The sequence below is a fragment of the Leptinotarsa decemlineata genome, unplaced genomic scaffold (assembly GCF_025532065.1).
Source record: "Leptinotarsa decemlineata unplaced genomic scaffold, Ldec_3_MD MMD2_tig00000882_RagTag_RagTag, whole genome shotgun sequence".
NCBI classification, from domain to species: domain Eukaryota; kingdom Metazoa; phylum Arthropoda; class Insecta; order Coleoptera; family Chrysomelidae; genus Leptinotarsa; species Leptinotarsa decemlineata.
In genome coordinates this window covers 744600-761731 of record NW_027412556.1, presented here as the reverse complement: position 1 = coordinate 761731, position 17132 = coordinate 744600, and the positions used below count along the sequence as shown (strand labels likewise).

Below are 17132 nucleotides of genomic sequence, written 5' to 3'. Positions count from 1 at the left end.
TTTAACGTGTGATTCCTAGCACGAATTGGTCGATAGGAAGTGAAAATCGATCGTCCGGCCTTGTGGTTCGAACCACCGGTTCACACAGCGGTCGACTTACTCCACCCGACCGGCTAACGTTTAGAGTGAATTTTTTGAAATTGATTGATTCCTTTCTTTATTTGGAAGATTCCCCCTTTTTTTTATATGAAAATTGAGTCGTAGAAAGCCAAAGTTCCCAAAAAGTGATTGGTTTGATGTAGCAGTAACTGATGAAGCTGTAGTGTAGCAAAACGTTAACTATTTTTATGGATGGTAAACATTGTATGACAAAGACTGAAAACTGACAGAATCATATATGTTCTCGGCCCTTTTACATTCCACTTTTGTACAGTGTACAAATAAAATGCTGAGGACCACTGTAATAACAAACGAAGAGGATCTATTTTTGAGTAAATTCTTGAAAATGTACGTTTGTATAAACTTCTACATATTCCAAGCATGAACTGAAGAAACTTGAAGATCATCTTTGAAAATCAACGATTATACAAAAGCCTGCCCCAGCAGGTTCTGCTTTTTGTCGTATTATCAATGTGAAATGTTGTTGTCCAAGATGTAGATATTATCATCATAGTAATTAGTGTCAGAAATAAATTGAGTAAAGTGTAAGTTTTTTTGGGGTATTGTAGGGATACGACGAGATAAATATCACATCAGCGACACTTCAAATGAAACTTAGCTGGTAATTCAAAAACTGGCTTTCAGTTTCGAAGTAATCTATTTTGAAAATTGTGAAAAATTTATGTTTTTTTTTTTTATTTTGCATTAAAGTTTGTGTACTCTTCTGACCATTTTGTTTTTTACTTTTAATTTTGATTTTATTTTTCATGTTTTGGACGCTTTTTATGTGCATAAGTAAAGTAAAAGAGCGTGATCTGCTTCAGGTAAAGAGCTGATCTTTATGTTTTCTTCTTCCTCCTTTGTTCAAGGGTAGGGAATTGGAATATAGTATGTAAATTCTTACCTGCTACAAATATACTTACTACATGTATAGTGTTTAAATAAACTATCTACTTATGTATATAAGCTATGTTTAATATACTGTAAACATATCGAGTTCATTGGTTTTATGATTTCCCATTCCTATAGAATTAAGTTTTTGAGCAATGAACATTTGAACGCATACCATGAGATGAATTTAGAGAAAAGAGAGTTTCTTTTCCGTGATCCTGTACAAAACGAGTATTTTAAAAAATACTCTGCGCAGGATTGTTTTTAAAATTCTACAGAGGATTGTTTTGGGACTCTCAAATAGTTATTTGAAGAATATACTCAAATTCAGAATAGGAAAGATTTTTTACAACACCCTGTGTAGCAAATTGAATAAAAGTTAATACTAGCGTTTATAATTATTCCATCCTCAATGAAAAGTTAAACTGGAACATCTGGCGAAGAAAAAATTCAAAACGAGCATAAGCAAATACAAGAACTGCGATATACTATTCTCGAGGCGCGTTTCACCAACCAAGTAGGCGTCTTCAGTAGTTTTGTTCATCTAAAGTATATTGCAATTCTGATGTTTGGCAAAAATGTTTGATTTGGATTTATAAATACAACATACTTGACCTTTCTTGTTAGCAGTTTGGTATCACTTCGATTTGGTTGCCTCTTTCTTATTTATTGAAAGGTAATAAGTCAGATTAGTGTGCTCTAAACTTTCAAAATTCAAGTTTGGTTTCTCTGTGAAAAATTATGAATAATTTTTCATTAGTATATTCAAAAAGTCGATATCTTACATCAGTATGGGGAATGGCAACAAATTCCTTATCGAAACCAATTTTAAAAACTTCATAACAAAATTATACATCTATATTGATCTACAAGGAGCCGACAGTCAACTTGTATAAACCAAAAAACTATTATATTTGTCTTCCTTACACAAATTCAAATTATGTACCTTCATTCAAATTTAATAAACAAATTTCAAAAATTTGAAAAGATATTTATTTTGTATTATCTGATGAGTACATTTATGTTCATGTTGATAATAATGTTCAAACATATATATGTGTGTGTATATGTATGTATATTTATATTTTTTTTTCAAATGTCAGTTCTGATTTATCTTTTTTTTTGTGTGCTCTGTTCGTACTTGGTTATGTTACAGTTATTTTTCCCTGCTATAAACGTTGTATGTTTCTTGGGAAAATAAATTATTATTATTATTATTAAGAAATATCCGTGATTATCAAATATATTGTTAACTCGGATATTTCTTTTGATGAAACCCAACAAGAAGAAAAATTATTTTTTAATTGATAAATTGTGTGGTATTGAGAACATTCTACAGCAATAATATTATAATAGTAATTCTTTGCGTACCCAAGTTTTGCTTATTTGAATAATAAGGATAAATAGTCGAAAAAGGAAATGAGGAACGTTCCTCCTGACGAAAATCAAGTAGTTTTCATAAAAGAGCTCTAAAACAACGCATTTTAAACTTATAATTTCAACCTTTTTCTTTAAAAAAAAATGTTCAAATACTTAAAAAAGACGAATGAAATAATGCGTTAAACATTTAAAGGGATTCGTTTCTATTTCATCATTTGGCAACATCGGTTATAGCTAATAAAGGACAGTGAATCTGTTACCTGTAGGAGACAAACAAAGATGACATATTTCAGAGGCGTGCTGTTCTGCTTACTTATGTTCAGAGTTCCGAGACATTCTGTAACATATGACATTTTGTGCACCTAATCTATCTTCCTCTATATAAATAAATACAAAACAACTGTTGTTTATATGGCTTGTGGAGGTGGTACCCAACTATAAATTATATTTTGCCTTAATTTTAAAGTATACTTTCTAGATAAGCATAAGCTGTTGCCAATATATGAATTCAGAAATAAATCCCTTTAAAAATTAAAACCAAAATCAAAATCAAAATAAACCCAACATTCAAAATATCAATTTGAATACTTTTCGAAGTGAGTTTGAAAAACTCATGAATTAAACTCAACTTTATTTTGTTCAAACTTGCATTTACTGTAATAACCCAAATTGAGGAACATTCCCCATTGTGGGATGAGTCTAAAAACATTTTTGTAATTCCTTGTTCAAAACGATACGGGTATGTTTTAAACAGTAAATTGAAACTTCAACAACACTAGATCGATCCTCAATTTTAATACACCAGTGTATTTGGGATTGAATTGCCTTCAAAGTGATGCATCACAAGTATAGTATATAAGTATAGTAGTCCCATTGAAAATTCTGAAGTTAGGAGGGGGCTGGGGATGAAATAAAAATCGACAGGTCTGAGCAATTTTCAATTTTTTTCACGAATTCGCAGATTAGGGGGGGTGACAGGTTTTAGCTGAGACACACTGTATATAATCAGTATTTGTGAAGGTTGAATTTTGCCAAAATGGCCTTTAATAACAAAGATATTAGTGTTTTTACTGACTCTATTCAGCTTTTGATTGTGATCAACTTATATAAAATAATATTTGGCATCATATTTGGAAGCAGGAGTCCAAGTGGTAGATGTGCAGATTTTTGTTGTGAAAGAATGAAGGATATCAGAGGGATGAATCACATGTTCCCCTACTGTTTCTAATATATAGTGCATTTCTTTAATATCCCCCACCCCGTTTTATATTTTGAACGTCTTCTAGGAAAAAAATTAAATAGAAAGGGGGTCTTTTGACACATTTTTTTGAAGTTCCTGAAAAATGCTTCACAACCCTAGAACATAATGTCAATACTAATGCAAAATGGCGGAACTTTTAATATGAGATAATAAGCTTGAGGTCAGTTCAAAAGGGTGCTCGAAATGGTTGCCTTGAACTTCTTCACATATGAACAGCCTATACGATATTTCACGTCGCCCATTTTCGATCACAGTATCGTCAATATCTCTACAAATATTTATTATTCTCTGTCGTATATCCAATATTGAAGCAGGTTCAGTTTCGTACACCTTTTGCTTCAAATAGCCACATAAAAAAAGTCCAAAGGTGTCAAATCTGGCGAGCGGGCTGGCCCACTCATCCATATCGAATCCTTTAGGATTCGCCTCGACAATTTCAGTGATGAGAGGGTCAACAGTAGTTTCCAGCATATTCAAATACAGTTCCCCTGTTGAATTTTGATCAATAAATAGAGGCCCTACAATATGGTTTCCAATGCTCCTGTAAAACAGAAAACTAAATGTGAATATTATAACTGAATAGTGATGTTAATTGTCGTACTGACATTTTTTGTCGTTTTTATAAACGAAAAATAACTTAAAAAACCCTATCGATATCGATGTTGATGTGTTTTTCTTCAGGAAAGTGAAAGTTTCACTTCAAAATATAGTATTCATGCATTCATTTCATTATCCCAAATTTCAAAAATAATAAAAGGGGAGGGGACATTAAAGAAATGCACTGTATTAAGATTTAACATATGCCATGACTCCATTGAATTCAAAAACAATAGTGTATGTAGATGATAAAACTTCTGGCATTAGGCGAATTTGATTGCCCTATGCAAAACTTGAATATAGTTATAGGAAAAGCAAAATCTTGTTTGATACCAAACGAGTTGATATTAATCTATGAGATCATGAAGTGGAGTCATATTGAACAAACCAGTCAGGTTGTTAAGTGTTGATAATGGATTTAATTTAAGGTGGATGGATCATATAAATAACATGTGCAATAGACTGAGTAAAACAGCTTATGCAATAAGAATGCTAGCATGAAAACAATGAATGAAAATGCAGCGCTATCAACTCTTTTCAATTCAACTCCTAAATACGAGATTCTAAGTTGGATTACGGCATCAAAAACTCATCTAGACAAAGTGTTCACTATTCAAAAAACTTGTCGGCTAAATATATCATTGAAAATTCAAATAAACATGTTACTTAGACAGACATACATCAAAACAATACAAGAAATGGGAGACTACAAGAAATAAATCCAAAAACAGGCGCCTTCAGGAATTGAAGAAAACTATTCTATTTTCGGATCTTATCTTCTGAAACAGTGATTTTCAATTTTGATTCGTTGCAGATATTCCCTGGTGACCATCTATGAACTATGTATTTCCTGAAATCATAAATTATTATCACCCATTTTTTTATTTTTATGGAATTGATGGAAGTTCCATGCAAACTTTCTCTTTCAAGAAATGGGAGAAGAAAGTATAGATTTCTTGTTTTTTTTGTTAATTGTGTGCTAATCCTGGCTTATATAAAAAATTCAGCGTTCTATGACTCCAGTTAGTGTTCTAAGTATTATAATGATCATAAGTGAGTGAACGAAAGCAAAAAAATTCGGTGTTTTAGTATTGCGTTGCGTTGTTTTTATGACAATACCATTTCAAATGAGGAACCAATGTTGTGGCTCATTTTTTATCGAACAAGCAGCTAACCTGTGAAAAGAAACAAAGGTTAAATGTGGATACTCCAAAATATAAAATATGAGTAACTGCTTGAAAATAGTAATAATAACTAGCTTAGCTTAGATTCAATAATCTATGACAATTCTTAGCTGGTGAAGTGAATGATTTTAAACAACAAAAAATAGATGAATTATATACCATTTTGATTAAATTGAAACTATCATGTGAAATGTTTTCTGTTGATTGATACGGATAAAACATTTGACACTGATAAGCTGATAAAATGGGAGTTGCCATATTCACATGAGAGAATTAAAAATGAAAGCAAAAAGCATAAAACATTTGAAGATGAATTTCATTAGTGCGGACTTCCATTGTCTAATATAATATAAATTGATTTGAAATCCCTGAAAAAAGAATCCCTGAAGAACATTAACAACGTAAGTCCTTCTATCACTTTCCCAATGGAGAAGGAAGTCCACAACGAATTGTATTTCTTTGACGTATTGGTGAAGAGGACAGACACTAAATGGGAAACATCTGTATATCGAAAACCCACTCACACAGGACAATATCTGAACCAGAAATCCAACCACCATCAGTCTACTAGGAGAGGAATCATCAAGGCTCTACTAGACCGTGCCTTCGGGCTCTGTAATACAAAGGAAGGTCTCCAAAGGGAACTAGGCATCATCAAAAACGACCTTCAACGAAATGGTTACTCCAGAGTGATGGAAGAACAGGTTTTAGCTAGAAGACAGCAAGAGCTCCACAAGGAAGAGAAGCCTCCACAACCAGTATTTGTACTTCCCTACATCAGAGGATTATCGGAAAGGATACGAAGGATTGGGTCCAAGTATAACATCAGGACCTGCTTCAGATCCGGTAACACTATCCGTAGCAGCCTCTCGGAAACCAGGCCACCAAACGCGCACTGCGATTCCAAGAATTGCATTTATCGGATACCCTGCGAGTGCGGAGAATCATACATCGGTGAAACTAAGAGGCCATTGAAAGTTCGCATTGGTGAACACAAGAAACACACACAGCGAGGAGAGAAAGCAGCAAATCCGGAATAGCAGAGCACATTTGGACTCATCAACATAACATCAAGTGGGCTCAAGCTGAAATCATCCACAAAGAGGAAGCCGCGTATATGTTGTCCAACAACGCATTTAGTCAAGCTAGCGTAGAGATACGTAACATATGGAAACCTCTAATCAAGCGAAAAACGACCAACTCTCGCCAAACGGTCAGCTCCCGCTAAAACCAATGAATCGGAGAGAGGAAAGAGGGGACAAGTGAAAGCACTCGAATGACCTATAAATAGTCAGCTTTTATTAATATTTCAATTTTTTATTATTTCTTTGGTTGTTGCTTGTATGTTATTTGTTTGTAATTTCATTTTTTGTTTAATAAAATTGTTATTTTCGGTTAATCTTTTCAATTTTTTTCAGGGATTTCAAATCAATTTATATTATATTAGACAATGGAAGTCCGAACTGATGAAATACACCACAAAACATTGTCAACCACCTTCAAACAAATTTGAAGATGAAATTTAAAAATGTAGCCATCTCGAAACATAATTGAAAATGACTAACAAATTTTCATATTCAGTTCAGTTAAAAAAGAAATAAGTTTTATTACATATAAAATTAAGACTTTGTTGTCTTTAATAAAGGATATAACTTACTTTACATAATTGCTTCTTTTAACGAATTATGTAAGAAAATAAATCGTTGAATTGAATTTTTCTTACAATGGGATTTTTTCTCAAATTTGGATTAAAAAGTTTGAGATAACTTATAAGCGAATGAATTTTAATTATACCATATTATCTGAGTAACTTGAAGAGTGGGGTGATCACAGGGCCATTGATTCTCCAACCCAAAGATCACTTACCTGAGGGCTTGATAAGTGGTCAAGTGTGGACTCTGTAGAATCTAAGCTCAAGGTAAATGACCCGATCGGGTACAAATAATGATATTACATTTTTTTAAACTTATTGACCACCAAAGAAATCAGAAAAATATACAGTTGCAGCTGTACTTTTGAGTAAATATACTCATATAAAATAATGGTTGTGCCTTTTGAATAAACAGATACTGATTGAAAATTTGAATATTCAAATTACAGAGCGATGGAAACAAAAATTACCTTGATATAATTTTCTGCACAACCATATAAAACAGCTCTTAAGAATTCAGTGTTTTTTCTCTTAGAAACAACTTCCTCTATGAAGTAATTAATAAAATACGGGGTGTCAGTTGGAAAACTCACCAGTCTGTGAATTTCAATGTATCAAACCTCTATCTGGCCGGAGACAACTCCTGAAATCTTAAATGTTGAGCAATAGCTCAAAGGTCGTTTACCTTTTGAAAAATACCACATACTTGATCAATCTGGTTAGCAGTTTGCTGTCACTTTGGCTGAAGACGCCAACTTGGTTGGTAAATCGCGCGTCTAGAAGAGTATTTCATTTCTGGTAATTGGGTAAAGTGATTGTTTTGGAATCGTCAGGTGATGATTAAGACTATTCTTCTAATGATTATGCTATTGTATTTCTAGTACCTAATGTTATTTGCTACCTGACTGATATCAATCTTTACCTGTTTTCTATCTGAGAGTGTGCGAAAAGAGGGCTGTCAGGTATTTAAGCTTTGTCAAAGGAATCTGAAAATGTGTTGCCATGTACCAACAGTTTCAATCATTCCACATTTATTATATATATGGCCGTTTTCTATGGATTTGAGCAACTCTGGAATGTAAAACGTGTTGTTTGTAGCGAGCTATTACAGTCCGCTTATTTTTTCAAACATATTTTTTATCGCAATCCTCGTAGCTTATTTCGTACATCCCAGACTTTTCCTTATCACAAGTCTTGTCTTTCGGATGCCCGATGCTGTTTGAAGTGTACAAGCAGTTTTGAAAGCCACTTTAATGTTGAGTTTATCAAAAATTTGAACCAATTCGTTAGTGTATATAGATTCGCATGGAAAAACTATACACTTCGAATCATGGTCGTTTTGAAAAGCCAAAAAATTTACTAAAATACTGTTTAAATTTTCTCTCCCTACCTAACTTATCTGCTATGTTTGAAGGATACCCGTTACTTTTAGCCATCTCCTTGATAACTTTTTTCTTTTCGTGTCGAAAATAGCAAATACATCTTCCATGTATCCGCTTCAAGTTCTTGGAAATTGGAGATTGGAAGAATCTAACCTCATACACAAGTCAATAAAAATATTCTCGAACAGTCAAGCGGCGTTGAAAGCTCTTGGCTTGGTAGCAAATTGCCAAAGGAGACTCTCCTCGATAGGAAGACTTAACAGATTGTCTTTGGTCTGGATGGTGTAAGCCACAATAAACCCTTGCGAGTTGCGGTGGAGGGTCACTTTGGACTTAACCTAACACTTGGAAATAATGAAGATATGTCAAAAGATGCTAAAATCTCACCGTCTCTTTCCATTACGTCCTTAATTTTCTTGGTGGATTCTTGTGAATCAACTCGAGTGTGAACACTCGAACTGGGTTGCGAAATAACGTTTGGGAAACTCTGTTGTTGATCATTGTCAAAGGAAATCCTGGTTCATCATCCAGACACATTATTTAAGATTGTAGTTTGGAAAATACCCAGCACCATTTTTTGAATTGATAATTTTGTAGCCATGCTAACTTACAGTTTTGCATGACCTTCCGTTAAAACTTTGCTACTTTCATTAAATCGTATTCTGTTTCAACACAATACTAATCATAAAATGAAAGGCGAATAAATTATGCAAAATATTTGCCGTTTCGGTGAATATTTCATAAGGAAAAGTTAATTTATAAACGAAATTTCAATATACAAGGTTGAGCAAGTATGAAATTTCAAAAACATTTTTATCGAAAATTGAAACAGTCAGTAGTAGTAGTAGGTAGTAACATAATCTATATTCAATCTGTGGCTTTTAACACAGGCGTGTCTATACTAGTTAGTATAAACACTCCTATTTTATGACAAAAAATCGTATTGTGAAATTTTCTCTAAACAGTTTCACAAAAACTCAACAAGTGTTTTGCTATTGTAGATATTGTATTGTGTATTGTATTGTGATATTGTCTTGTGATATTGTATTGTGATATTATCACTAAACTGTTTTACAAAAACACAACCCGTGTTTTACTATTATAGATATTGTATTGTGATATTGTGTGTTGTATTGTGATATTGTCACTAAACAGTTTCACAAAAACACAACACGTGTTTTGCTATTATAGATATTGTATTGTGATATTTTGTATTGTATTGTGATGTTGTATTGTGAGATTACCACTAAACAGTTTTACAAACACATAACACGTGTTTTGCTATTGTGGATATTGTATTGTGATATTGTGTATTGTATTGTGAGATTTTCACTAAACAGTTTTAGAAAAACCCAACACGTATTTAGCTATTGTAAATATTGTATTGTGATATTATTACTAAACAGTTTTACAAAAACACCACACGTGTTTTGCTATTATAGATATTGTATTGTGATATTGTGTATTGTATGGTGAGATTATCACTAAACAGTTCACTAAACAGTTTTAAGAAAAACCAATACGTATTTAGCTATTGTAAATATTGTATTGTGTATTGTCTGTCTGTTCTGTCTGTGTGAATCTGTGAGTCTGTGTTTAGTGAATAAAAGAAGTGACCTAGCAATTTTTGTATTGTTTTTTTTCAGGTACAGTAGACTCTTCTACAAGTCCTATTAAAGAGAAAGAACCCAAAAGCGAGACTTCCTCTCCTCGACCTGGAAGAGTCCACATCGATTCGTGCAAACCAGGCGATGTTGTTGTCGTTGTATGGGAACCCACTCACGAGAATTTCAGGATATTACAAGAGAACAAGCACTTGTTCTTCTTGCATTCAGATTATCTCGCAGTGCTTGGCTTAGAGATTGTCAACGGAATACCCAACAAGTATTACGTTGTTGGTGAAGTGGTCGACAAGGAATACTGCTTCGCAAGGAAGGTGAGTGATGAATTGATATTTCATTCAGCATTGTGCAAGAAGTAGCTTAGGAATGTATGCTGTCTGTTCGTGAAATAGGGTTGATTTTCATTTTTCTCAGCGTTTTTTTCAATTCTCGAAGCTGTTCTGATGCGGTTTTCATCTCCTCAGTCGTAGCAAAACGCCGTCCTTTCATGGGTCTCCTCAATCTTGTGATCAGAAAAAAGTCGCAGTGGTCCAAATCTGGTGAATATGGTGGCTTAGGCATGATTACGCTGTTGTTTTGGCGAATAATACTGTGGCAAGAACACCTGCTGTACTATGCCATGGTAATCGAAGAAAATAGTGAGCAAAACTTTCAAATTTGATCGACTTGGCGTTGTTTTTTTTGGTCTTGGCTCTTTTATTGGGCGATGGAACTTGGTTTCGAATCCCTGGAGCTAGCCTGGCATAAATATCTGATGGATTTTCTTCTAGAGAGAATACCATATTGAAACGAAATTGTGCACAATTTTCCCAGAAACAAATTCTATAAAGTAAATAGGACTCAATTTGTGCAAAATAAACTGATCTTGTGATAGTAGTGTCTAACTCTCTTGCAACAACTTTCACTACATGACATCCTGCTGCTAGTCTTTTATATAAGTAGTCAACATGGGAATCAAATTTTGCATTTTCATCAATGAAGAGCCCTAAAAATTAGTTTTCTCCAAATTTTCAATTTTTACATTTTCCAAGTGTATTTCCCCTATGTTACATCTAAACGTGACCACATTTGTTTTGTCAATGTTGAATAAAAGATTGGAATCATACCACTCTTTCACTCTTCTTATGTCGACAATACTTTGATCCAGTAAATTTGAGGCGACATTGCTATGCCAGAGGATAGTGTTGTCGTCAGCGAAACATGTGAATTTTCCACTTATATCAACATGGACTAAGTCATTGACATAAATATGAAACAACACCGGTCCTAAAACGGGACCTTGTGGGACCCCACTGTCAATGAACCGTTCCTCTGATGAAATTCCATCTAATAGAACATTCTGCCCCCGATGAGAAAGGTATGTGTCAAACCAAGGTAACGTAGATCCTCTAAATCCTTAAATATCTAGCTTGCTAAGCTTATCCCATGCGACCTTAGAGAAACAAACAAATCCCAAAACTTACAAAATGGAAGTGAAAAAATTTAAATTACTAAACCTCGATAAATTTCCGATAAATTTCCTAAAGATTATAGAGTATAGTATTTCCAATACCACAGAGAAGGAATTCCCGCCTCGACATAGGCGTCGGCATATTATTTTTCAGTGATAGTTTTTCAGTTACTTATTCTTACAATCATAGCAAATGATCACCCTATAAGGTTAGATGCTAACCTTGTTAGCGAAACGTACGTCGAGTGCAAAAATATCAGTTTGGTGTTGATATCTAGGAAAAGTATTCAAAAATCGGTTTGCAAAACCACTCACTACCTCACCTAACCCCACGAACACACGGCACTGATAAAGAAATATTGTGAAACGGACAAATAATTAGTATTCAGCCCGTCCAGCTAGCCGAGCCTTTATTCCTCAACTACATTTGATAGCACGTTCACTAACTATCTGGGCGACTAGGGGCCACAGGCAAGAAATGTTTATGACTGTACTCTTATTTTTATTGCCGTTCCAATCGGGAATGGATAGGCTATAATGGTATTTTTACTCTAGTGATTCCGTGATGCACCTAAAAGGCATAAAAAGAAAACTAATCCCTGTTGGTTTCGTTGGTTCCTCCTCATTATTACAAGAAACTTCTTTTTTTACATATAAAACTGGAAAGGAGCCGAAATGCAATACAGACATCTTTGCCTAGGCAATTTCTGCTCCTAAATATAGCAGTAACCAAAATATATGTATTGTTATCAAATAAGTTAATAAACTGAATTGAAATTGGAAATTGTGTTAAATTCAGCCTTCAATGTTTCAATTTTGACATTGAACTCGATCTTTTTTAAACTCTTGACTCTACTACTCCTCCGCAATATTTTCAATCTGATTCATCCTAAAAAATCAACTTTTTTTTTCAGTCTGAGAACCGGTACAAAGTCCCGAAGCGAACGAAATTCTTCAGGGTTAAAGTCAAACCCTCTGCTGCCTCCTCGTCGTCCAAGGACGTGTCGCAGAGCCTCTATGAACCGAAACCCGCTGGAGTTGAAACTTGTCGCATGACACAGAGTCAGTCTGTCGTCTCCAAAATTTCAGAAGATGCATCTGGTCCCTCGTCTATTCCTTCCTCTCCCACTAGGACGTATCCGATCATTCCGGAAAGGGACGAACCGGACACCACTACCTCCGCACCTGAAACCGTCGAAGGGGCGGAAAATCGGGGGGAGAAATCCGTGAAAAACGCCTTCGCCGAAGACAGCGGGATTGTCGATAATCCAGAGCAGGTTATGGCAGCTTTAGACGAGACGCTTACCTCGGAAGTTAGGAATCAGAGTGAGAATAGTGATCGGTAGGTTAGATCGATGCGTTTATTACTTTTCTTACTATTATTATTAACGAACCGAAACTATAGTAGAATATGAATATTATACGGGGAGATTTGTACATAGATTGTGAGACGGTTTTCCTCCGAGTGAGATTATTTTTGTTTTAGTCTGTAGGGTGAGAAAGTACAAAAGTTAAATTTAAAGTGAAGTGGAGATGGTTCTGTTGTGGAAGCCTCAAAATTGTCTCAAGTGATGCACTGGTATAAGTAACAGAAAATATATTTTTTTTCTTACAAAATGTGATTCAATTCAGGCTCAATCAATTGCCTTTCTCTGCAAGGTTTTTAGAATTGGCGGTTTTATCTGCTTCAAAACAATAATAACAATAGTAATAGTTTGGAGTGTCTACATGACATAATGGTACTGGATACAGCCTGTAAAGTCGTCAGGAGTTCGGATCCCCTTCTCTGCATGTTCCGTGACTATGAGAGAGCAGGGATTGGAGCATTTCTCTTTGGAGTAGCTGCCCAAGCAGCTGATGAACTCGGTATAGTTTCCGACACTGAACGAGGTGACCACAACTCTGTAACCGAGTAGGAACCCGTTCAGCAAAAAGCTCAAATGAAAGCTGGAGAGATCACCTTACTTCTGCGGAGACCCAAGGATAAGCCAATGCGTGGGGTCTTCTACAATAACATTGGAGACCTTGGCTTATCAAAGCGCCCGACGTTCTCTTTTCTCAGGTGGTCGGGTGTGCTGAAGTCGGAAACTGAGGGGTTCATCATGGCTTGCCAGGATGATGTCTTCAACACCTTAATCTACCGCAGTCGCGTGATGGGTATAGAGGTTCCTGAAACAAGGTGCAGGGCCTGCCGCGAGGTGCCCGAGACCCTAATGCACTTGCTATCTGCATATCCAGCATATGCGGTCTCGGCCTATATACATCGACATAACGCGGCACAAAAAGTGCTATATTACCATCTACGGCACTCTTACGGTATTGACGAGACACCGGTGTTGCCCTACGCTCCGGGGGATATTGAATACGTTGTGGGGAACGAGAAGTGCCGAATTTATTGGGACTATTCGTTCCCCACCCTCAGGCTCATGGAAGCTAATAAGCCTGATGTAGTCCTTCTCGACCATCAGAGCAAAACGATATTTGTCGTGGAGTTTTCATATGACCAGCATTCCCTATAATATTTAATTTAGGTCAAATACTCTCTCCTCCATAACACAATTTCCTCTCTATCCAATAATAAACTATTGTGCCCTCGTTTTTTCCATACAAAATTCAAATGTTTCAATACTTTATGGAATGTTAACCGCTTAAAACTTGGCAATAAAACATGTTCATTTATTTCTGTGAGTACTTTGTCTATCGTTTTTGAAAAAGTACTCATGCACTTTCCTCCTGATTGCATATTTATCAGCATCATCTATTAATTTTATAATGGTTTAACGATTCTGATTTGTATTCGGTTTGGGAAATGTACGATTTTGTTTACATTCCCGTAAAACATAGTAAATCGAAGCGCAACACACTCCAATTTTATCGGAAACTTTCGATACGACTTCGTCGACAGTCGATGTCTCAATTTCTTCCATCTCTTTCTTGAACACATTTAAAGTCACTTCTTTCATCTCAACACTCAAATGTCTTTTTTTGGATCGTTTCCTGGCTGGACTCAGAGGATAGCTCGCAGTGTCATCAGCAGTGTCTGTACTGGACATCTTGGAAAACAATTTCAAACAATATACTATAACGCACGCCACACAAACACGCAAATGACTGATTACAACCCTGTGCTGGTATCAAACTCGTACCAAGAAGGCGAATTCATCAATGAACGCTGACCATTCCATCTGACACTGGGCGATCACGTGAACATCGCGCTTCGGTTTTGTTTTGTTTTACTCTATCTTGGATTTGGATAGACTTTAGGAAGTTATTAAATGCTCCGCCATTTTGTAGTAGTTGGAGATATTGACTTCATATTCTAGGTTTGTGAAGTGTTCGTCAGGAGCTTCAAAATGGGGTCACAAGACCCTCCTTTCCATTTAATTTTTTCCCCAGATGGCCCCCAGTCGCCATCTTGAAAATTTCATCTGTCAATTTCTCTTCAAAAAAGTATTCATGCATCAATTTCATTATCCCAAACTTCAATTTTTTTGAGTTGACCCCTTCTTAAAATATAAGGGGGGGCATTAAAGAAATGCACCGTATATCACCTGCATTACAAGTGATTATTGATATGTTCGCATTTTTGGGTCAGTTGTGCCGCTGAATAAACAAAGCAACTTTAATGTAAACATGTAGAAATCATTTTATTCAAGTTTATCATTTTATCTTTTGTAGCAACAGTAGACAATTAAATTAAATCTGGCCTGCACGATTGTTTTTAGCTTGGAGCAAATAACAATGTTTGGAAGACTGTCAAGAAGATTGGGGCCAAGTATTCCACTGCCCCTGCCTCCACGTTCTGCTATTATCAGTAGAATCTGGAACGTTATTTCTCTTGGAACTACTGACCTCCCTATATCGTTTTGATACGTTTAGTTCTCGCAGAACTCGGTTAGATTTTCGAGCCACATTCCAAAATTAGTCCTGTATCTGTTTTTTTATTGTTACTAAGTTACGGAAATAAGATTATAACCGCCCAGGCTTAATTTTTCATTAATTGTTTGAGTAATGTTTTGAGCATATCAATTTTTTGCAGGGTAATTATTTTATTGTATGATTTTGTGATTCTGATTCCTTTTAATTTAATTTGTGAGGTAGTTATTAGTTTCCTTTCAAAATTTAGTTTTTTTCAATTATATTAGTGGTAATGATCTAGATCTGGAAATATAATGAAGTATTTTGTTTGTTAGAGTAACAAATTAATATGTAGGAGTATATTTTTATGAAAGCCTTTGGCCTGTTATAGGAGATCAAATAACTAAAATTTTTGGTTGGTCTTTGAATGTTCCACTTCAAATCATTGCAAAAAAGTTTGAGAGTTACAGGGGCTGAATACGGCATATCAAAAATATTATATAATGTAAAGTTTAGTGACCTCTCACAGAAAATTTACTTCTAGTGTTCATAAAAAGTGATAGTAGCATGTATCGATTTTGAAACTCTAAATTGGCATTGATTTTGATAATAAAAAAATACCACAAAAGTTCACAATTGTTTTGCTGGTAGAACGTACGAGAGAAGTAAAATTACCATCGTGAATAACGGTTCACCATCGATTCTTTCATCGCTGTAATCATCTCAAACCTAGCACTCACGTTAATGTTCTATAGTAATGCATATTTGAAATTCTGAAAAGATTCCTCAACAGGAACAGTTCCAGGGTCATTCAAAGAATACAGACCATCAGAAATTTTCATCTAAAATGAAGTGTACTCGATATGAAGAGAAATTGTGTTGTCTTTGTGAAAATAAGGTTATAAAACAGCAAACTGAAGCTTATTTGTATCAATCTCCAATTCTAGTTGAGTACTGAAAGGACTATAGAATTCTAGAACGATCGTTACCGATATAAAAGGTCGGCTTCTCGTCCACAGAGGGCAGTTGAATTCAGAAAGTGAATCGAACGGTTAAACTATAAGTTATAGTCCGGTTAAATTAGACAAAAAAATAAAAGTGAAGGTACATAAATTTACAAATTTATGATATACAATTTTTATCTGAGGTAATTTTATGATGAAACTCACCGTTTTTCTGAAAAAAGCGAAAAAACTATTTTTTTCGGGATTTTTGACCTTTGACCTCGAATAAATTTTTTTCTAGGCATCGTAATCATTCGGAATTTCAAAATTTTATTTTAAACTATGTTTTGAACAATTACACGCGTTTGCAGCTTGTTGTAAATTTATGTACCTTCACTTTTATTTTTCAGTCTAATTTGACCGGACTATAATTTATAGTTTAACCGTTCGACCAAAATCTTGATGCCGCTAGATCTAAGATCGAAAACACGTATTCAAAATCTAAAAAAAGGAGTTTCTCCAATTATTTGCATTTTATATAGAATGAGGTATTTTTTCATAAACTACACCTTACGGTGATCTTCACAAACATTGTTTTAAAAAATGTACGACAACTCACATTTTCTCCTGATACAACAGATTTTTTTTGTCATTATTTTATTTCATACATTATATTCTCTTTATTACTTGATACGTACTGCTGGGTTACGTTTTTTTAATTCCCTGTACAAACATGTATATTTCTTGGGATTGTCAAAGTTATTATTACTATTACTTTTTGCATTCAACAAAAACAATTTCATTATTGCTATG

The 17132-nt window shown here is 34.8% G+C and overlaps 1 protein-coding gene and 1 long non-coding RNA gene across 2 annotated transcripts in view; one reads left to right on the top strand and one right to left on the bottom strand.

Annotated features, from left to right (window-relative positions):
- Atg17 (Autophagy-related 17) overlaps window positions 1-15759 on the top strand; it is a 60937-nt gene extending 45178 nt beyond the window's left edge. The window contains exons 11-13 of the mRNA XM_074175229.1: window positions 10092-10381; window positions 12432-12859; window positions 15243-15759. Coding sequence (XP_074031330.1) covers window positions 10092-10381; window positions 12432-12859; window positions 15243-15387 — 863 coding nt within the window. The 3' untranslated portion in view covers window positions 15388-15759. The remainder of the gene's footprint in view (window positions 1-10091; window positions 10382-12431; window positions 12860-15242) is intronic.
- LOC141482112 (uncharacterized) lies at window positions 3296-9108 on the bottom strand. Its single transcript, XR_012465346.1, has 2 exons — window positions 8833-9108; window positions 3296-5403 (listed from the first exon to the last, which is right to left on the bottom strand). It is a non-coding gene; the product is annotated as an uncharacterized lncRNA (long non-coding RNA).
- Window positions 15760-17132: the final 1373 nt, after the last annotated feature.